The sequence below is a fragment of the Doryrhamphus excisus genome, linkage group LG6, assembly GCF_037039965.1.
Source record: "Doryrhamphus excisus strain RoL-2023G ecotype Guam linkage group LG6, RoL_Dexc_Guam_v1.1, whole genome shotgun sequence".
NCBI lineage: Eukaryota > Metazoa > Chordata > Actinopteri > Syngnathiformes > Syngnathidae > Doryrhamphus > Doryrhamphus excisus.
The window spans coordinates 15,122,163-15,144,948 of NC_136362.1; the positions used below are offsets into that span (position 1 = coordinate 15,122,163).

Below are 22,786 nucleotides of genomic sequence, written 5' to 3' on the forward strand. Positions count from 1 at the left end.
ACAAAAAGTAATTAAAGTGTTTTACAGACAAAAAGGGTAACATCACTTCTTAAAAAAAAACATTGCTGAAATTGAGGATTGTCTCACATCTTCTAGAAGACTGTTCCAGATTTAGGCAGCAAAAAGCTGAAACACAGCCTCACCCGTGTTTAGTCCTAGTTCTGGTCCACGCAGATCTGAGTGTCATTGAACAGAACAGATTGACCCCTGGGGAACACCACAGGTCATAGCCATTTGGTCTGAGACACAGTTACCAATTCCAACCAAGTACTTTCTGCCCTCAAGAAAGTTTTCTAACCTCTGTAATAAGATCACATGGTCAACTGTGTCAAAGGCAGAGCTCAGGTATAGCACAACTAAAAGTGAGACTTTGCCTGCATCCGTGTTCAGACGGATATCATCTGTCACCTTGATCAGAGCTGTCTCTATGCTGTGGTGGGGCCTAAAGCCTGATTGGAAAGTATCACACACATTTATAGAGAAGAAAGTCAGTAAGGTGTTGGTATTTACAGAGTCTTGGAAAAGACACAGTATCGTTAAGGTTGTATGTATCACCCTTTTCTTTAAAGGTAAATGGATTTCACTGGAAGCGTTTCATAAAGTCCTTTTTCAGTTTCCAAGGCATAAATCCTTGCTTGTAGCGTATTACATGTCTTGCCGATATATCCGACAGCCTTCACAAGACTTTGTTCGGGGCATGTTGGCTTGTCAGATATGTTGGAAAAATGTTTTAAAAAAAAGTCTTGGTTCACTTAAAGGAAAATGAATTTAATCATCTCCAAGCTGTAGAAGTAGAAAGTAGAATAATTAAAAAGTTGGAAAAAAGCATGAAGCGACAGAAGCAAGCAGGAGTAAACACTCTGTTTGTCGCTGCAGTATAAGTTGCGTAATTTATTTTACAAACTACTTGACCAAAACAGATATTACGTCATCTCGGAAGGCAAGTTCTAACATTAATAAAAGAATAGAGAACAGGCTGAATAGGTGTTGATGATTTTATACATATAAACATGAACAGAAAAGGTGTCCAGTGTTTATGTAACATAACAAACAGTTTTAAGTACATTAACTGTAAGAGTAGACTCCGCTTTACGCCAGTCCCTAACAAGTTTCTCACTTACTCCAAACTGTCTCACTGCTGCTCGATTACTGTTTTGAGATGTTTTCTGCAGAATATGATTTTCATTTGGGGGGCATTTGTGTTCTGTTGTTCTCAGTTGTCTTTGTAAACTAATGTCTACTATTTAAATGTTGAATTGTTAAGGCGTAGGCGATATCGGTGCAAAAGTCTAGAGTGCCCTCTTGCGGCTGTCTGTGAAATTATATATATATTATAAGTCGCTGTGGAGTATAAGTCGCAGGAACAGCCATTCTATGAAAAAAAGTTATATATAACCATAAAAAATATATATAAATGATGAAAAAAGTGTAATTTATAATCCAGACAGGCGGCACGGCGGTCGAGTGGTTAGTGCGCAGACCTCACAGCTAGGAGACCAGGGTTCAATTCCACCCTTGGCCATCTCTGTGTGGAGTTTGCATGTTCTCCCCGTGCATGCGTGGGTTTTCTCCGGGTACTCCGGTTTCCTCCCACATTCCAAAAACATGCTAGGTTAATTGGTGACTCCAAATTGTCCATAGGTATGAATGTGAGTGTGAATGGTTGTTTGTCTATATGTGCCCTGTGATTGGCTGGCCACCAGTCCAGGGTGTACCCCGCTTCTCGCCCAAAGACAGCTGGGATAGGCTCCAGCACCCCCCGAGACCCTTGTGAGGAAAAAGCGGTAGAAAATTAATGAATGAATAATCCAGATAACACAGTAATACAATTTTCCAAGCTGCTCTTGTGTTATATCTCATGTGTTTATGTTTTTACATTAATTTATTACTAAGTTTGGAACACTAAGTTGCTGCAACAAGTCTCAAAGTTGTCTCCAATGCAGCTTCACTCATGCCAACCAACTAGAGTTAAGTTCCTGCAGCGAGAGAGTGACTTTATCAAGTGTGCTAATGTCCTGCACCTTTGTACAGCAAGGGTTAATATCCTCTGGAGTCCAGCTGAGGATTAGGAGATGGAGCTTTAACTGCCTGCGCTAATGGCGGGTGTTTATCTCAATACTTTGTTTTGTCGCTCCCCGACTCACTCTCATTTCCCAAAGCTGTCCCCGGAGCCCGCGCTCTTGTAATGACTTAGCTTCCTGAGCACCATCCGATGGACGGCGAGAAGGAAATAACAAGATTCTCATTTGGGGCGGCCCACGTTTAATTGCCCCCACCTCCCCCTACCCGGTCTCATCGGGCTCTGTTGTTAAACGCTCTGGCTACTAACGGTACCGGCGCTGATTTCATGTGTTTGTTTATCGTATTGGGTGGTGGCGTGCACATGTGCAGAGGTGTGTGTCAGATAGATAGCAAGTGCTCCTCTTTCTCTCCCTTTCGAGTTGGGTCGCGGTTCCCCCTGGGGGCCCCTGTCGCAGTAATGGCCTGCTCCTGATTGCTCTGATACAGGTTAGGAATATTGGCTTTAATGATGTGTAAAATGAGCAAGCGGTGCCGGTGACATTTACAGATGGCGCCGTCTTGGCCTGTTCTTCCCAACTGCTCATTAATTCACGGGAATGGCGAGCACTTCTTTAAGTGACTGCCTGATGCGTTGCGGCATGCGACACAACGCGATGCAATATCCGCAAACAATAGCTCACCTTTTTGCCCCCTTTGAGTGTTGTCTCCGCCAAGTATTCACACAAATGGATTTTTTTTTTTAAAGAGAAAGAGGTCGTCCTCAAGGCTAAACACTGTGCGCTAAGTCCTTTGTAAGGTTTTGTCACAGCAGTCTCCAGAGGACATTTAAGAGGCTCACGTACCACAACAAGAACTCAGCTGGGCTCGCATCAGAGCCCTGAGGTGCTAATCTGGTCCACAGGTGCTGTCCCTGTCCTCATTTCTTTCAGCGTGACAAAGGAGGCGCTAGGGCTTGTTATTCTATTATTTTTGCTCCTCGTCCACTGATTATGCTACACGTAGGGCGTACTCACACGAGGACAATTGTAGCAAGCCTGAGCCCTGTGTTTGGATAGTGTGAGCCATGTTCAAGTTTGGTACACGACTGAAATACGTGAGCCAGGGCACAGCACGATTACTTACTTTATCATGCATATAGATAGTATAGCCAAGTTATAAAATTACTGTAATGAGATTGCTTCTTCAAGTTTTTATTGATAATCAAAACATTTTATATAGATACGTATATTTTATAGATATAGATATAAATACAATACAAAGTTCAAAATAATATAAATGTCAAACCACACGACGTGCTCGGGGTAATGTAATACATGTAATACAGATATCCTCAAAACCAGGGGTGGGCAAACTTGTTTACTCGCGGGCCGCATTGATATGACAAAATTTATGGGGGGGGGGACTATATATTTTACACATAACAGTCCACCTGGTATTATTGTATCTGTAAAATTGTCATGCAATCTGCTATTATTATTTATTATTTTATATTTATATTTAAATATTTTAAAAATAATAAAATATTATAATAATTACAATAAAATTAAAATAGTAATTATTATATTATTATTGTGTAAAATATGCATATATAACAATAATATTATATATCATTAATATAATAATTAGCATTAATATAATAATTATAATAATCTAATAATAATTATTATTATTATTATTATTATTATTATGTGCTTGTGTCCCTTTTTTCAGGAGCACTTTGTAAACAACAGACCATGTCAAAAAACGAAATTGATAAAACCATCAAAAGGTTGGCTCAGGCCATGATGCCAGGTTGTATGTTGAGTTTAAATGAAATACTTTGGAAAGATATTCAAACACTTGGCGGGCCGGATGTGGCCCCCGAGCCGTAGTTTGCCCACCCCTGCTCAAAACCGTATAGTCATTAGACAAATGTTAAATGACTTATGGTTAATTAGTTGCTGAGGCTTAAAAATGCTTCTGCATGATGTTGTATTGCTTGACAGCGGCCATGTTTTTCAACGCATCTTGCTAAAATTTTACGCACATGTGTGTGCCTGTCAGTCTTTTAAATGTGTGTAGTCAATTTGACGATGATTCAGTGTGATATAACTTTTTAATTTGCAATACAATACTGATATTCCAGACTTGTGTATCGGCCGTTACCGATATCAATCCGATCCGATATCAGCACAAATCTTACATACTTGGATGGATTCTCATGCTATTTTTTATGTGCTGCTTTAGATGAACAATTGGGTTGGTTGTGTTGAACTTCCCTAGTTCTGCACCACCACAGAGGACTTGTGCATGGCGGTTCCTGCAATGTACGATAAATACTTTTGCGCACTTTGGCCGCACAGCCGATATCGGTCCAGCTTCTTAATGCTTTCTTAGCACTGTTATTGTGATCAGTTAGCATGTTAGATCTGACGCTAGAAGGGCTGGAGCGAAGTCTGAAATTAGCTGCTTTTATCGATAATCTGATGAGTTTTTTTTTATCGTTCTTTTGCTGATATCGGACCAATATCCGGTATCACTATCAGATCAGGATACCCTTAGTTACAGTGGGTCTTTTGTAGAGCACATTGAGCTGTGTGAGAAATTCCAAGTCCATGCAACATATAGTGCTTAATAAAAGCGCCAGTGTGTATTTGTCCGAAAAATAACACAATAGGGGGGTTGCATTTTCATCCTTTTGTATGCAGCAGTTCAGGCGTAGAACGCTTACACCAGGGGGTGCTAGTTTATTTTTCATGATATCATGCATATGCCAGCTACGATTAAATGCCCCCTCCCTTCCTTATATGTATAACAACTTCTGTAAATGAGACGTCGCCGACCAGATTTATGATCCATGTAAATGGTGGGCCATGTTTGTCTTCTTCCTCATTGTCGCGTTGCAGCCATTACGCACCCTCATAATTCCCTTTTTATTATGTTGTGTTAATCAAGGAAAATCATATTTAGTGCATTCCTCACCGATAGCTCCTCCGCTGGCTTTCTAGGCGTGTTAATTTATTTCTAATCAAGAACTTGTTGATGGGGAGCTTGCGGATAAACATGGTCAGCAGGTTAATGTTCACCATCATGTGACGAGGTGATTTTTCCTCCGCTAGCCGCATGCCACCTGCAACCACAGAGTAATAACAGAAGCTCTAATGGCCTCTTTACAGGCTTCTCATTGCAGGTCCTGGTGATACCTTTGGGCACATTGTTCATGCTAAGATTTACTGTGACTAGGAGAAAGAAAAAAAAAAACACTTACATGCATCAAAATTGCTTTGGAGTGCAATTGCCGCACTGTTGGGAAATAATAGCAGCGCTGCATTAGGTGACAAGATGTAAGGTTCTTTAGTGTGTGTAGTGTTACAGTTACAGTAGTGCATTCATGTGCGCAAGGGAATTACATTTGTTTTCCCTTCTCTACTCATCAGTTTAGGAAGTCAGCCATCCTCTGCTTTTTTAATCTCCATAATGAAAGTCTTTTAATGCCTCCAATTTATTGCCTGGGCAGCCAACAGAGTAATTAGCTTTGTTCATTTTTTTTCTTTAAAGGATAAAAAACACCATTAAAACTGGAGTCGGGGCAAATCATAGTAGAAGCTTGAGCAGGTCCACATCACATTTGTTTGAATTTAAAAGCAATTTCTTTGAAGGAGGAATGGATTATAAACTGTTGCACAATTAGCAAGTCATACAGAGTTAATTTCATACAAATACATTGATGTACATGGATGGGAATATAAAAATAGAATGGATCTGTTCTATTTTTTTTTTTTTATGTATCCTCTAAATTTTAGACACTTTATGACCATATTTTTTATTGCAACCCCCCACCTGTGCTCTGCAATGCCCCACCCACATAAAGACCTCCTCTCTCGTCAGTCTAAATAAAGAGGCTTTTGGAGCCTTTGTTATTGATTCCTGTAGTCGATTGCACAAACTGAATCAGATAATTGAAGTCGGTGTCGAGCTAATTGGATTATTGCTTTGCTCCCGAAGATACGCTTGTGCACGGGGGTGCGGGGTATGGGTGCTACATTAGTAACATCTGTCACAGATGTGTCATTTAACAGTGTCATCACTGCGCCAAGGAAGAAGCATTGATTATAAACTGTAGCGATTGCTGTCAATTAACAAGTCATACAGAGTTAATTTCATGTGAATAGATTGGAGAACATGTTTGAGCGAGGACTAAACTTGTAAGAGCCTCTTTGGAATCAATTTCCAACAACCTGGCGCCTCATTTCCTCCATTTGCCCCTTCATGCTTTATGTAAATGAAACCACTCTTTTGCAAAGACATAATTAGGTAATTACAAATCATTTGGCTACGAGCTGAAGTGTGCGTTACACAATATACAGTACCCTGCTAATGGATGGCACCATGAGCAACAGACGCTACAGCACAGCATGTGTTCCAGCATATGTGCCGTCACTATCTCTTGTTTTGCAGAGACAGGTGACATTTATATTCACCTCCTTTAGACGTAAAGGGGGGGATATTTAATACATATATATATTCCCCTCGCTATTTGTTTTTAATGAGCAGCGTTTTCAAAGTGTGAGGCACCAGAGACTTCAAGAGGCATTGGCTGGAGAAAAATAAAGAAAAACACTTTTTCAAACCTGCTTTGCTAACTTAATATTTTTATGTCCACATGTGTGAGCGATACAGTGAAAGAGCTCCAGAAAATATTCTTTTTGTGGTGGAGGGATCTTTTAACAAGACAAACAGTTCAGGACCGCTTATCCTCAAGGGTCGCAGGTATGCTGGAGCCTATCCCAGCTGTCTTTGGGCAAGGCGGGGTACACCCTGGACTGGTCGCCAGCCAGTCACAGGCGCCATATAGACAAACAACCATTCACACTCACATTCACACCTATGGACAATTTGGAGTCGCCAATTAACCTAGCATGTTTTTGGAATGTGGGAGGAAACCGGATTACCCATACGCATGCACGGGAAGAACATGCAAACTCCACACAGAGACTGAGGGTGGAATTGAACTCGGGTCTCCGAGCTGTGCAAACAAACAAATTACGTTGCAGAGCTTTTTCTGAATTTTTTTTTTTTCTAGAAAACGTCAAGAAATTCATTTTTGCACATTTATTAAGACATAAAAAAACAGGATTTTAAAGTGTGAGGCACCATAAGACCTCAAGGGAGGTGCAACAGCTTGAGAAAAAACAAAAGATATTTTACTTACCTGCCAAGCAAATGTTTGCTGCTGTATGCCTTTTAGGTCCTTTGGTAAGAGAGTAGACACATTTTGGGATGAGCAGAAAAAAACCCAAAAAAAAGCATCAAACTGTACAATGAAGTGAATGAATGAATTCATATATACATGTGGTGTTTTTTTTTTCAGAACAAGAGGATTCCTTTGAGTTCATTATCGTCTCTTTGACTGGACAGACGTGGAACTTTGAAGCGTCCACCTACGAGGAGCGTGAGCTGTGGGTGCAGGCCATTGAGAGTCAAATCTTTGCTAGTCTGCAGTCTTGTGAGAGCATCAAAAACAAGGTAAAAAATGCAACCTGCGTTCATTTGACAGTGTCTTTCAAAACTACATCGCGCCCTCTACTTACACCTCCAACACCCCCGCCCCCATCCAAGCTGTCACACACGGAAGGCTGTCAGACAGGTGCACTGCAGTGTAGTGTGAAGTGGGAATGTCTTATTAGAAGTGACAGGCATCACAGATAGAACCCGGCTTGTGTCAGCCTATTGAACAGACTCCGCCTCATTTTCATACACAGTCCCCTCCACCCCCAACACCACTCTCTGTGATTGGGGTGCATTTATAACTGTTTGCCCTCTCTCCCCACTGATTAGTTCTCTATGACTCATTCTCTCCTTCATTCACCACAGTCTCGATTAGGCAGCCAAAGTGATGCCATGGCCATTCAGTCTATACGCAACGTGAGGGGAAACAGCTTCTGTGTGGACTGTGATGCAGCAAGTGAGTACACATTCTCAACTTACTGTATATGTTCCTCGCACTGGACACACAAAAAATCTGTGATTTTGAATCAGCTTTTCAGCATGATGTGGCATTCCAAAACATCAGAAATATACACCCAGGGTGTCTAAAGTGCAGCCCAGAGGCCAACTCAAGCCCCTGCCTGTGTTTTATTGGCGCATGGCACATTTTAAAAATGAAAACAATATAACAAGAAAACTACAAAAAAACCGACAGCAAAAAAGGAAGACATTTGCAGTAATTTTACAGGAATAAAGAAAATATACAAAAATAATATAATTTTAGCAGTATCTTGAAATATTTAAAAAAAAATATTGAGAGAAACAAAACGCAAGAAAATATTTTGGGGGAAAATCAGGTTTGAGGGAAAAGTTATAGTGTTATGCAAGTAATGATACTTACAAGAAGAACATTTACAAGAAGAAAGGTGAAATAGTTGGGAAAATTAGCTGTTAAAAAGACAGCTGTAATTTTACAAAAATAAAGTAAAAATATTAAGAAAAAAGTGGCATTCTAACGAGAAAAAGCTGTCTTTTTAGGAGAATAAACTTATAATATTGTGAGGGAAAATTTCATTTATTTTACTAGCATAGAGTTGAAATATTAAAAGCCTTAACATTATGAGATAAACAGATTGGGGAAAACTTATATATATTAGATTATTTGAGAAGAAAGTTGATTTTAAAAAGGAGTTTTGGGCACCCCTGATATACACAAACCTAATCTATTCCACAATGGCACTGGGCCTCAGTCTTGGAAAGAATTTGAAGTAATAAAGCAGAGTAATGAAGTGAAGTAATATAAAGGGTAAAACACACTTACATACTGTACGTTAACCTTGACATGTTGTGACGCTGGAGGTTTCTCTTATCACACCCCATGTGGGTTCGGCTTGTTTTTTTGTTTTGTTTTTTGAGAATGTGTCACTAAAAAGCCAAAGAAAAAGCAAACGAGCGGCAGTGTGCTTGCTAAGCTGACTTCAGGTGTGTTCCGCTGACTTCTCACATGACACCAGTTCAGAATTTGTAGTTGTACTCAACTTTTTTCCAGAACTTTTGAGATTCCACATTTGTAAAATGTTTGGCTCTTCCAATATGACTTTAAAGAATGTCAATATTCATGATTATGTTTATCCTCCATTGCACAGATCCAGACTGGGCCAGTCTGAATCTAGGCGCCCTGATGTGCATCGAGTGCTCGGGCATCCACAGGAACCTGGGCACCCACCTGTCTCGTGTGCGCTCTTTGGACCTGGATGACTGGCCTGTGGAGCTCAGCATGGTGATGACGGCCATTGGGAACTCCATGGCCAACAGCATTTGGGAGGGCGCCCTGGAAGGCTACAGTAGGCCGGGCAGCGATAGCGCCAGGTGAGGTTTTTGTTAATATCATTAATGTAACAATGATTGTATAATTGTATTATTATAAGGGTCGGCTTAAAATGACAACCACCTCCAGTATTATCTTATCATTTTATTATTTAAATGTATAATATTTTCCCATCATTCACCGACCCGCTATAATTCATGCTAAACTCCACTGTGACATCATTTAGCACTTACCTGCTAAATGTGTTGACTAGCTCCAAGTCCATTAAGTTCCTCACTTCACATGTGAGTGTTAATCATGGAAGAGATCAGATAATGTAACCCTCCTCCACCAACCGGTAGTAAAGTAACTCCACGTTCCTCTTCTCCTTCTGGAGATCCGCTAGGAGGATTGTTTGTCTCGCGGTGACAGGTGAGGCCTGGCGTTCCAGGCTGACTAATGGCCTGCTTGTGTGGCTGTGCAGGTAATTAAGCTCACCATTATGGTTAAACCCTAACCCCGAGAGCCAGGCCCTGGGGCCCCAAACAGGCCCTGTCACATATCCATCACCGGGGACCGGGTCATCGCTCTGTCTGTCACAGCCGAGACTGTCTGAAGGTGCTGCTGGCGTTTGGAATTGAAGAAAACTGACAAGTTTAGTTTACTTTTTGTGTCTCAAAAATATTTAGTTAACATCAATACTTTACATGGACAGATGTGTAAAAAAAAAACAAAAACATGTCTTTACCCTGATGCAGTAATTACGAAGTCCTACATTACTGCATACATTCCAATATTATAATAAAGTGAATAATGCATAATATTAGTTTGGATCGTTGCTTAGGATGGATGGGTACAAGGTATAGATTGAATTTATTGGTTTATAAATCATAGTCTATATCATATATTTATATTTTCTGTAAATGTTCTTGTCCATCTTTCACAAAAGATACACTAAAGTAACTAAAATATTAAATTTTAAAGACGTTACGGTTTGGGATAAATATTGCCTATTTGCGTATTTGTTGTTTTTAATTCATGGAGTTTATTGAGCATATGGGTCTGTATTTTGGGGTAAAAAATGCTTTCTGATTGAGAAACATAGTTTGAATGCAACACAACACTTTCTGGAATTCCTTCTGCAGCCACTTCTGCACTGAATGATGGCCTACAGTTATTTATTGAATGCTTTCTGCTCTAAAGTGCTCAATGAAAGATTATTGATGTTGATTCCTCTCGCTACCACTGTCAGTCCTCCTTGTGTCGCCTCGGGAAGGAAGCTCCTTCATTGTCTTAAGAAAAAGAAAAAAAACGATCTTATCCCGGAGCAGCATCTCCATTATTTTTCTCTGTCAAACAATAAATCTCATTTGTGGCATAAGTAATCTTCAGACAAAGAGCAGCGCCTGTAAAGTATCACACATGGCCACTGGTTAGTGCGTAGCAGAGTGATAATGTAGGCTGGTGGCGTCAACATTATTCTCATATTGTGTTGCTTTATCATGAATGATGAATTATAAGCAACTTAATGGGATTCTTTCCCTTTTCCACACCATAAATCCTCACCTGTGTGGCATCGTTGCGATGATTCTTAATTGTGTCACACTGGTGACACGCAGCAGCTTTGTGATTGCACCCAACCCCACCACACACGTGGCTCCCAACTCCGCACTAAACATTAGTGACACCTCATCTAAACGACTCAGTAACTACTTGAATATCAACTCACTGTCTGATTGAATGTCTTCTGCAAGACTAGTTTTTACACTGCAACCACTTTTTTTTTTTTTTTGTATTTTGACGATTTAACATAAATGCATTCATGCACAGTACAGCTTTAGCTTATGCTCTTCAGGATGGAGAGAACTCCAGTCATAGAAAGGCAGGAATTACTGGTGTATATCAGACTGATTACCGGCACTATCGTTATGGGATGCATGTTTATTTCGATAAAACTATTGGCCATTCTACCTGCAGGGTATCCAGAAGTAGATTCATGAAGACGAGCAAGCGGCCATAAATTAATTAAAACTGTAATTTTGTATGTAACTTACTTAAGTACTAGTTACAGCGTGTGTCAGTGGAAGAAAATGTGCCATGCACTGGACAAGAATGCAGTGTGAGCCTCGTGCTGAGCAGATGAGTACTGTGTTTACCTGCTCAGCTCCACTGAGAAATACTAACATGACTTATTAGTTAACGTTTTACACTTTTACAAGCAGCAGCGCTCCAAAGAGGAGGGCCAACACCCAGCCATTCATTTTCTATACCGCTTATCCTCAATTGGGTTGCGGTGGTTTGTCATTCAGGTTTTTCCCCAAATCACTTACTTTTACCCTTGTGACTTGACTGATGTCCTGCATTATGCCAGGACCAATCATCTGATGGGTGTCTCTCTCGTCTGTGAAGTCAGCAATATTGAAAGAAGGGAGTTGTTCTTTTAATTAGCACCTGCTAGTCGTCATGTTTTGCACTTCACCTCTAATTGCTTGGCGAGTTTGTGTGAGAAAACAACAGCCACTACTCCACTGATACTGTGAGAGCAAAGTCTACACAGAGAAACACAGATAGCAGTTCTCATTTGGGGGGCGGTTGGGGCGGGGGGAGATGTCCTGGAGGGCGGAGAGACTGTGGATGGCTATCCCTCACTTGACGCGGTCCTCTCACTGTCACCCTCTGTGGGCTCCGTGCTCCCCTGGGGCCATGGGCAGGTAATAGTTCTGATGAGAGCCCTCCACTTTGTTTCAGAAATAATTTGCCACTCCTGCCGCCTGCAGGGGCCGTGTGGTAATAAAAATGAATCACACCGCTAACCTCTCCAAACTTGGGCCCCGCCCTCACGGCTTTGGTTAACCCCTTCACCGTCACCGCTATCAGTTTTGAAAGAATTTGTCTTCTGCGTTCCAGTTTTGAATTTGGTAAAAAAAAAAACTGCTTAGCAAACAGGAAGCAAAATGGTAAGCTAGTAGAACATACATCTGCAAGCTTAAATATATCATGCGGCATATCCCAGGGGTCAATACTGGGACCAAAACTGTTCAACATATATGTAGATGACGTCTGTAATGTCACAAAAGACCTAAAGCTAGTATTATTTGCAGACACTACTATTTTGTATTTTGTTCTGAAGAAAGCACACAAGAGCTAATAAATAAATAAATAAATAAAATGTCACACACTCTTCATTTCGTTGTGAGTACATTGTTTCTATGTTTCTGTCCTATCCCCTTTTGGACATGTGGAACTATGAATTGTACTATTCGATGTATGCCAATGTAACTTGTATGCATGTTCAAAGTAATTGGAACCATTAACATGAGTTCGAAGTCTCAGCAGCACTTTTCAAAGAGTCATTAATTAAGATGAATGAATGAGTCGCTGTCTAAATCCAAGCCACAGGTCAGTAATTAGCCCTGTGTGAGAGAACCACACTAATTACCCACATGCTACTGGGCTTCCGAACCAGGTAGCAGTGGTACATTTTTATGTTTTTGACCTTAAGGATGTCAGAGAGAGTCCGACCCCCCTCCAGTTTTTCAAATCCAGGGTTCATTAGGGGTTAACAGCATGAGCATTTAAGGGTGTTAGTCTTGCTCACGCAAAAACACAGCCACTCCATCACGGAAGAGTGTGACAAGCTCATTAATGTCACAATATATTCAACTCATCTGTCTGCCTACCCGAGGCTCCCAGATGCTCCTGCCTTTGCCGAGCTTGAAACACAACAACCGTTTGAATTTGCGGCACATACAGATAAATCTGTTCACTCTAAAGCAGGAACGCTACTGCTTCACCTGTGAAAACCTCTTAGGGTGGAGATATATGCGATCTCCCACCTTTTGCATTTGAGCAGCCATTTTTTTTACTATATACCGTGTCTTCTCAAGGGACAATACTATAGAGATAAGCTTGTATAGCAGTATAGCTTTAGTCAACATTCAGCCGTTATTATCTAAATATAATTGTGTCTTGCCTACAGTCAAGCATAATGGTGGTAGCGTCATGGTGTCGGGCTGCATGTGCTGCCGTCACTGGAGAGCCTGGGTTCATCATGAAGTTGGCAACACTGGTGGAGTTGGTGGCTGTTAAACCTATTGCGCTCCTCCACTTTGCTTACTTCCTTAGTTATCATTATCGTGTATCCCAAGTGAGGGGATCGTGCACGGATTTAGGTTTTGTTTCACTAGTGCTCCTCAGACCATGATGCAAGCACCATCATGTTGGACTGGAGACAAGACACAACTATCTTGCTACTTGCCAGCTATTTAGACAGTAACTTATATGCTGTAATAAATATATACTGCTATTCAAGTTATACAGTGACTGCTCTAAAGTATATCCAAGTTCACTGGGAATAGTATACTTGGCTCTTGAGAAGATATACTGTAAGAGGCGTCCCATACAAATGGAAGCAGACTGTACTGTTGGATAGAAAGGACACTGTCGGCCTCATTTAGCACATTGGCTGGTGTCTTTACTGGATGTCTGGCCCTTAGCAACCTTTGATAGTTTGGGGCCCAGATTTCATTGGTGCATTTTCTTTTCTTCCTGTCGCTCCCTCTTGGCCCCCCGACTCTCCATGTGCCTTTCTGCCGCCGTCCCTCTTCACTGTCTGGCTGAAGCTGCTTGGCTGCATGGGAATGGACTCCTTACAAGTCAAGCCCACCCCAACTGTGAACTCTGTTCAGGCTGCTCAGTCAGTCATTGCGACACCACCACACCGCCCCCGCCCCTCTCAACAGTTCTCTTCTTCCTTGCGTCTATTTGATGTGTACACAGGAATAGAGGAGGAGCCAGGGAAGCTTTGATTGTTTAGAAAGATGGTGGGATGGACATCCTCTTCCTATGGCCCAATGCACCTTTTTTTTCCTCCTCCCCCCTTGGCTCCACCCCCACTGTCTCAGTTTCTCTTCCTATAAATTCCCGTTTGCCCTTTTTTGTCTTTTCAAGCTTGACTAATTATCCTTGTTTGTTCCTCTTTATTTGAATGCAGTCATGTGTTCTTGACTCCGTGGGCTGGCTGGAGGAGAATCATTCCGCCATTTGCCACTTAATTAAGTCAGGGTCAGGATCCATTGCTCAACAGAGAGCTGAAGGCAGCGAGCTCTTAATAGAATTATAAAAGAGGCCTTTCTCTTGGTGGGCTCTGCACACACAAATGAAAGGGGACACCGGTAGCTTAGGAGGAATCCCATTTCCACTTTAGATCCAGGCAGGTATTAGTTTTGTGGTGTTTACCCCAGTTTGGTTGACTTAAACAGCAATTACCAGGAGGTGGTGTTAACACACATCGGCATTTTTATTGAGAACTCGCAGCTCCCCTGTGTTCCCTCAGCAACAGCCAAAACGGGAAGAAGTATGCGCTTCAAGGCTGGCGTATAAAAGTAAACCACCAAGTCCAATTTCCTAAATGTGCCCCCATGCTGAGAAAATTCACTCCCCCCGTCTCCGCCCAGCCTGTCCTGTGCTGCCACTTTGACATGCTAAATCTGCTGATTTGATTTTTCTGCCTCCTGCCGTGAGGAAGTGTCTTTTTCAAAGGTCTGTCTCCCCCCCGACTGTCTAAAGCCAACCGCTGTTTGGATTGGTCTTCTATTCCAAACAAAAGACAGAAGCGGGATTACCATTTCACTTCCTTTCACATCCTACCTCTTAAGCGCTTTCAGCTTTTTCTGGGAGTTGAGCTCGTCCTCTCCCACTTTTTTTGCAACAAAAGTGTCCTCGGGGCTCCTTTCCGAGAGATCTTGACGTCCTTTTTAATGGCTGTCTTTTTGTTTCTAACTTTCTGCCTCATTTAGCTTCTTCCAATTCACTCCACAGATTGTCATTCACGGCCCTCGCCTGAAACTTTGCATCCCGCTGATTTACATTTGAGCCTAATCCCAAAGGTTGTAAATCATCTTCGACTTAATTTGTTGGCAAAGAAAGACAATCTCTCTCTCACTCTGTCTCTCACCGGAAATAAGAGAGGAGGGCAGGACGACCCCTTCCTGTTCAAAGCGCTCCACTTGTTCTAAGGCCAATTGATTTGCTAACAGTCTTGTTTTCACATTGTGACTGAGGAGGGATTGATGGTCTTACACCATAAAACTCTGCAATTGCCTGCCATTAGGGCCGTATTGTTGGACGCACAATGGCTTCATCCCAAAGAAAGGATCTTCTAATGCTTTAGTGAGGAGAACTGCATTCTCCTACGCATTTCCCCTTTGGGCCAAAACAAAAATGAAACCATATGCTTATAAACACTGCGGTCCTGCTTTATGAGCTTGCTGTTTTGTTTTTGTACTTCATCAATCTGTGAGGCTTCTTCTACTTCCAGTCCTTCCAAATGCTTAACCTTGACACCTTACAGCAAGTGCTTACCATCGATAGAACTGCTGGCTTTCCTAATTATTCCAACAAGCTTTGACAGTGAGGATTTAAACCCTTTAAATCCACTTTATGATGACTTTAATAAATATAATTAAAAAATTCTCAGGACAACCAAAGAGGCAATTTAATTTTTAACACAATAATTAAAACATGTTTTATAGAATGAGAGAGACCCAAGTGGAAGAGTGAGGTTACAGGGAGAAGAGATACAGAAGGTGCAGAATTTCAAGTACTTGGGGTCAACAGTTCAGAACAATGGAGATTGTGAGAAGGGTGAGAAGACGCGTGTGCAGGCAGGATGGAACGGGTGGTGAACAGTGTCAGGTGTGATGTGTGATAGAAGAGTTTCAGCTAAAATGAAAGGAAAGGTATACAAAACTGTGGTGAGACCAGCCATGTTGTTTGGTCTAGAGACAGTGCCACTGAGGAAAAGACAGGAAGCAGAACTGGAGGTAGCAGAGATAAGAATGCTGAGGTTCTCATTGGGAGTGACCAGGATGGATAGGATCAGAAATGAGTACATTAGAGGGACATTACATGTTAGATGTCTTGGAGATGAAGTCAGAGAGGCCAGACTGTCCAGAGGAGAGATAGTGAATATATTGGTAGAAGGATGCTGCCAGGTAGGAGGCGTAGAGGAAGACCAAAAAGGAGGTTTATGGATGTAGTGAAGGAGGACATGAGGGTAGTTGGTGTAAGAGATACAGATGCAGAAGACAGGCTTGGATGGAGGAGATTGATTTGGGAAAAGCCGAAAGAGAAGGAAGAAGTTTTATAGCGCCATATTTATTACAAGTATATCTTCTTGGGTACAAGAAAAGCACTTCCCAAAATACCTACCTCCACTCAGTGCCATTTGTACAGGCAGGGTTATTGATTTTATTAAATCTTTGCTGTAAAACTATTTTTTATGGCTAGGGGAAAATAACTATAAATGTGACAGTATTATCAAAATAAAATAACAATTTTGAGGAAATACCAATTACTGTCTGACTGTATATATGACAGTATATGATTTACAGTCGCCCATTGCTATATTGCGGTTTGAATTTTGCTCCCTTGCAATAACGCGGTTAAAAAAAAAGGCAATAATAGGCAAATTATTAGTCATAAAATATTGAAAGACGAGTTATATGTAGTATTCTGTAATATTCCAAAAATATTGGCATGCCAAAAATGCCAATATTTTTGGCCCTGGCTGTAGGTAGACAACATTTAGTTAGCTAACTTAGCTCCATGAAGGCATCAAAATAAAGGCATCAAAATATTATAAGTGTGATGCAGTATAGATAGTGTAGCGTCTTGTATCTTTGAACGCAGTGACTAAATGTTCTGAGCAGGAGTGAAATAGAAAGTGAATGTCATCTCCACGTCGTAGCCGGTGATTCCCCCGAGAGTCTTGTCACCGCCGACTTGGCGGCACCTTGAACTTGCCCATACAAACCTCCTCCGCTCATGTCACTCATCCACAAATCCAAACAACGGTCCCCTCTTATCGCATGCCGCTTACGGGGTCATGGGGTCAGCGGCACAACGGGCATGCTCAGTCATTCACGTATTGATATTGATTTTTTATCTTTGGACGCTTTGTATGTGGCCACAGAATGGGGGTCAAGATGGGAGAGCAATAGATGGCGATAGAGAACGGAAGCCCCGTTCGTCTCTTGGCGACTATTCAGTGCCATCGATTGGACTGGAGGCCCGAGTCGCCTCAAGGGAGACAGCGAGACACGCTGCTTCTTTTGTGGGAGGGGATGCACAGTTTCAGACTGACAGGCGACAGTACTGATAAAAAAAAAAAAATTAAATGCCTCCCCTCTCACTTCTTCCTTCTTTCACGCATTATCCACAGCAGACGTTGAGCGTTGTAACCTTTACAAAGATGGCCTCCCTCCTAATAGTGGAATATTATTGCTCTGTGATCTCTCCATCCCAATGTGGTTGTTGAACTGGCGGCTTTGCTCTGCAAAATGTCACTTCACGTCACTTAGTAGGTCCCTCATGAGGCCAAATTGTCTTTAGAGCACTTCCTCTTTGCTCCAACTAAAACCACTTCATGAGTCCCCGATACAAGGAGGTCCTTAGTGTATGTGCCGGTTACTTTTCTACAATTGCAATGAAAGTCGAGTTTCAGTGTTAGTCAGAACTTATACCTGAATTAACACATAAATCACTCACACCGTACAACATATGTATAAAATACAGTAATAAAAAGACAAACTCCAATAACTAAATGGAACTAATGAAAGGTGGTTATCTTGAAAACTGGAAAGGGCGTTGCAATAGAGAGAGCCAGGCTAATTGGGTGAACTCACTATAATGAGACCACTACACTGCTTAATTACTTAGATCAAATTGTCAATACCATCTTTATGGTATTTTTATGGAGCTTGGATGTTGATTTCTCCATATTAGTATATATATCAGGGGTGTCAAACTGCAGGTTTTCTTTCCAGCTGGTCACTAAAGCGGGTGATTTCAATGATCAACATCTCCTTCAGGTTGAGGGAAAGAGCTCATCAATTAAATCACCTGCTGGAGAAACTGGTTGGACAGAAAACCTGCAGTGTCGCTGTCCATGGCAGCGGATTGACACATGTGACCTATATGCAGTACCCAATCTTTTGCATTAGGTACTGTTTTCACAAAATGGCTAGAAATAAAAAATATAAACACACACACATTAACATTCGCTGACATTGGACACTGCATAGTTATACTGCACAGTCTCTACTTTACTTCTGCGGCCCTCAGTCTCCTATTGGATAAACTGTAGAACACAGGAAACTCTCTTTCTCTGCTGCCTACATCCTTACAACTGATGCCTTCAATGCAGCGTGCTTTTTGATACTATTTTTGTATGTGCGGAGAACATGGATCGGATTTAATGGTATCCTGTTAAAATGTAGTAGGGTAAAAAAAAGTTGTAAATTTTGTGGATGCCCATTGGGATACGTTGAGGGAGTCTACAACCATGCATTTCTAGTTATGTTATGGCAGTACATCATTTCTCCATGAGCTAAAGTAATTACATGAAAGTGTTCTCTTACGTGATCTTAGCCTGACATGTTGTCGGCCGTCATTGTGTCGCCACTCCAGGGAGGAGAAGGAGCGCTGGATCAGAGCCAAATATGAACAGAAGCTCTTCCTGGTAGGCCTGCCCCAGTCCGACGTGCCCCTGGGCCAGCAGCTCCTGCGGGCGGTGGTGGAAGATGACCTGAGGCTGGTGGTGGTCCTGCTGGCCCACGGCACCAAGGAAGAGGTCAACGAGACCTACGGAGATGGCGATGGCCGCACAGCTCTGCACCTCTCGTGCGCTATGGCCAATGTGGTCATCACGCAGCTGCTCATCTGGGTGAGTGAGCTTGTTGGACTTGGATGGCTGGTATTTGACAATTGTTGGTCGACACCTAAACCTCATTAAAAAAAACATTCTGACCAAAAAACGGCGTTACAATTTGAACTACATTTCACGGTAGACTGATGGTAACATGGCCGTTTTCCACATAAGATATCTTGTTAGTAGTGAAGGTATTTTACTGATCAAATAACGCCGTAGCCTACACAGACGCTACATTTCTCCAGGCATTTCTACATTTTAAATGCAGCCTCTGCAGTCGGCGCGGTAACCATGGTGATGACAGACGCTCCATCAAGTGACCAGTCCTGCTGCAGCAGAAGGGGAGAGAAGTGTAGAGCGACTTCATGTTGTGAATCTTGACAAGATTCAATGCTGCTCATTTATAGTCGGGCTGTTAGCACAGTGTAGTAAGTTGTATTCTAATAGGTCATTCATTCATTCATTTTCTACCGCTTTTTCCTCACGAGGGTCGCGGGGGTCTTCGGGCGAGAGGCAGGGTACACCCTGGACTCGTTGCCAGCCAATCACAGGGCACATATAGACAAACAACCATTCACACTCACATTCATACCTATGGACAATTTGGAGTCACCAATTAACCTAGCATGTTTTTGGAATGTGGGAGGACACCGGAGTACCCGGAGAAAACCCACACATGCACGGGGAGAACATGCAAACTCCACACAGAGATGGCCGAGGGTGGAATCGAACCCTGGTCCTCCTAGCTGTGAGGTCTGCGTGCTAACCTTACACCTTATTACACCTTACCTTATTAAGCATTACCTTATTAACATAGCTTAATAGGATATAAAGCTTAATATGTTTGTAATCGGTTCTAGTGAAATTAACCTGCAGTTACATATCCATCCTTTCCTCCAAACAGTACGGCGTGGATGTAAAGAGCCGGGACGCCCGCGGCCAGACGCCGCTGTCCTATGCCAGGCGAGCCGGCAGCCAGGAGTGTGCCGACATCTTGCTCCAACATGGCTGCCCCAACGACGCAGGCAGCCTGACGTCGACGCCCGCAGCGGGCAATATCAGCAACCGCAACGCCAACCCCAACATCAACAACAACGCCCAGTGTGAGCTCAACCGCAGCATCAGCATCATGTAGAGACGCAGACGCCAGAATCCGCCCTTTGTCTCGTCTGATAGACACTGTGTACGATGGACCGGTGATGGACTCTTTGGACTTTGTTTTCGTCTTGGAGCTTTAAATGTCGATTTGTTTTTTCCACTACCCATTGTTTCCTTTCATCGCGATTGTAGTAGTGCGCCATCGAAACGAAAGCTTGGCGTGAATCAAGAAAAATAACAGTGAAATACTTCCACTGCAGTGCTTCTTCTGCTATTCACACAGCAGTCAAAAGAAAGCAAATAATGGAGACATTTAATAGCACATAAAGGAGGTGATTGGGGGGCGTAGATGATGGCCATCCTCTACATAACGTGTTCGTGACTGACTGAAGGAATGAAGAGGCCACAGTGTTTTCCAACGACAAAGTAGCCTCTTCAATCATGATTCATTCACGGCGTTGATTGAACCTGTAGGTTTTGTGTCATTATGGCGTCTTTGTCGCAAGACGTGAGCCGATGCTACTTTGTGCTCGGTGTAATGACAGTGTGTGACCCACCGCGTTTCAAATGTACAGGCCGCTGTAAAAAGTAGTAAGCTCATCAGCTGTGTATTTTTAGCCTCATTAAAAACATAACGTGACCTCGTCTTTGCGTCCGGACCACCTTTCCTGTCAGCCTACAAAGCAAAAAGATGTGTTCGAGTGACTTGAACGAGACGTTCAAGCACAAACCAAGTAATGTTGTGTATGAAATATGATGAATTGAAGAAGGAAGCAACAGTGTCCACTGTGACCATTAGTGCATTTTCCTCTGCATTCACTTGCCTTTTACCATGCTTTCATGGAGTTACCATGCTAGCATGTTTAACTCTGTTTAACAGTGTTCTTTTCTTTTTTGCCAATCAATCAAAATCAATTATTATTTGGATTTAATCTCTTAAGAATGGAAGACGTTAACACAAGAATTCAGTAGGATTTTGTACAAAAACAGTTAGATGTAATTAGACGTTTTCCTCCAAAACAAAGCTGTTTAATGAAAAGCAAGTATCCCGTTTCTGTCTTGGAAAAGTATTCAAATTTGTCTGATTTTTTTTCCCTGAAATGTAAATTTCACTGTACTTTTTTCAAGAATGTTTTTTTCATCCAAAAATGATTTTACCTTAGAACTCTTTTTTTTTTTACATTTTTTGGTTTTTGCATGAAAGTTTTATTTTTGTCCAAAACAGGAATTCAAAGGGTTTTTTAAAAAAGATCCAAAATACAAATTTTGATTTTTTTTCAGTTTTGATTTTTTTTTCTTTTTATTTTATTCATTTTTATTCTCAGAATTTTGGAACTGAAAATTCTAAAATCGGTTTCCAGATAAACCTGTTTTTATTGGACAAACCGAATGAATTGTAGTCAGATGAGAATTTATTTGTTCATTATGAAAAACAAGTCAGATTTTTTTGATAATGTGAACGACGATAAAAAAATCCAATTTTTAAAAATTCTAATCAGTTTATTTTGTGTAGTCGTTCACATAAAACTTGACAAAATGTGGAGATACGTGCTTTTCATCAGACTAGTGTTTAACATGGCTGTTTCCAAAGATAAAAGTACACCACTGGGTGACATGTTAAATGTGAGATTATAAAAACAAAAAAAACGCCGGCAAACTGGTGCTTAGGAATGGGACAAATATTTTTAGCAGTGAACAGAGCCGCAGTTGAACAAGCGTAACAATCTGGACAAGGCACTTTTTTGAAATTCAACATGATCATTCTGATCCTACCCGTCTTCCATACAGAGCTGAAGAGACTCTTGTGTGAACATGTCCCTCAGTATCTATCAGAGCCGCCACTGACTCCACCAGATTGCATTGTTCCACGTACTGTAACATTGTACTGTAATACTGGCCTTATTATTTGTTTATTCTAAGTAGTGTAGATGCCAACATTCAGTGCGAGTAGTCGTCCCCCTTCAGCCTCAACATGAAGTCTTGTACATATTAGATGGAATTAACTGCTTTTGGCTCAGAAAGCCTCTTGAACCACAAGCCATATTTTTTTATATGTTTCTTTTGTTTGTTTCTCCATTTTGGTTGGAATGGTACTCGCCAGTGTTTTGGTCCCGACACGACCATCTTTGCTACTTGTGTATAATGATGTACATTTGACATATTTATAATGCAGTATGTAAATATTTTTATTTGGGTTCATTTTCTTGTTTGTTTTCCTATTTCTTTATGACGTTGAAGCAAAAAGCTAAAGAGTAACTTGTTTTGTGCTTGGCTGAGTGTTGACCCATTAATAATAAACATTCAATATAACCGTGTCGCCTTCCCCTCATTCAGCCGCTGCTACAATCCCTCCATCCACTATTTAACCCTGTCAACTGGTGTCACTTTTTTATGGGATGTCCCCGAAGGTTCCATGCCACAGTTTGTCCATATGTGTTTCTTGAATAAAAATGAAAACAGGCATACAGGAATTTAGGATTTTTCAAACAAACAACCATATACCTGTAACACAATTTCTATACTACATCATTATCTTTCCTGTATAACTTTAAACTATAAATTCAGTGTCCAGGGGCCCTTTGCATGACAGTGGTATTCAGACATCCCAGCTAAATGACACCAACCCTAACCAAAAGTATCTTGGCTTAATTGGTTGCACAAAACCCAAGCAAGGATGAACA

General features: G+C 41.5%; 1 protein-coding gene across 3 annotated transcripts in view; it reads left to right on the forward strand.

The window, feature by feature from the left end:
• agap3 (ArfGAP with GTPase domain, ankyrin repeat and PH domain 3) overlaps positions 1-22,415 on the forward strand; it is a 139,138-nt gene extending 116,723 nt beyond the window's left edge. For all 3 annotated transcript variants that reach the window (XM_058069016.2, XM_058069017.2, XM_058069015.2), the window contains exons 14-18: positions 7,373-7,527; positions 7,876-7,966; positions 9,135-9,357; positions 18,767-19,022; positions 19,912-22,415. In XM_058069016.2, coding sequence (XP_057924999.1) covers positions 7,373-7,527; positions 7,876-7,966; positions 9,135-9,357; positions 18,767-19,022; positions 19,912-20,142 — 956 coding nt within the window. In that variant the 3' untranslated portion in view covers positions 20,143-22,415. The remainder of the gene's footprint in view (positions 1-7,372; positions 7,528-7,875; positions 7,967-9,134; positions 9,358-18,766; positions 19,023-19,911) is intronic.
• The last annotated feature ends 371 nt before the right edge of the window (positions 22,416-22,786 follow it).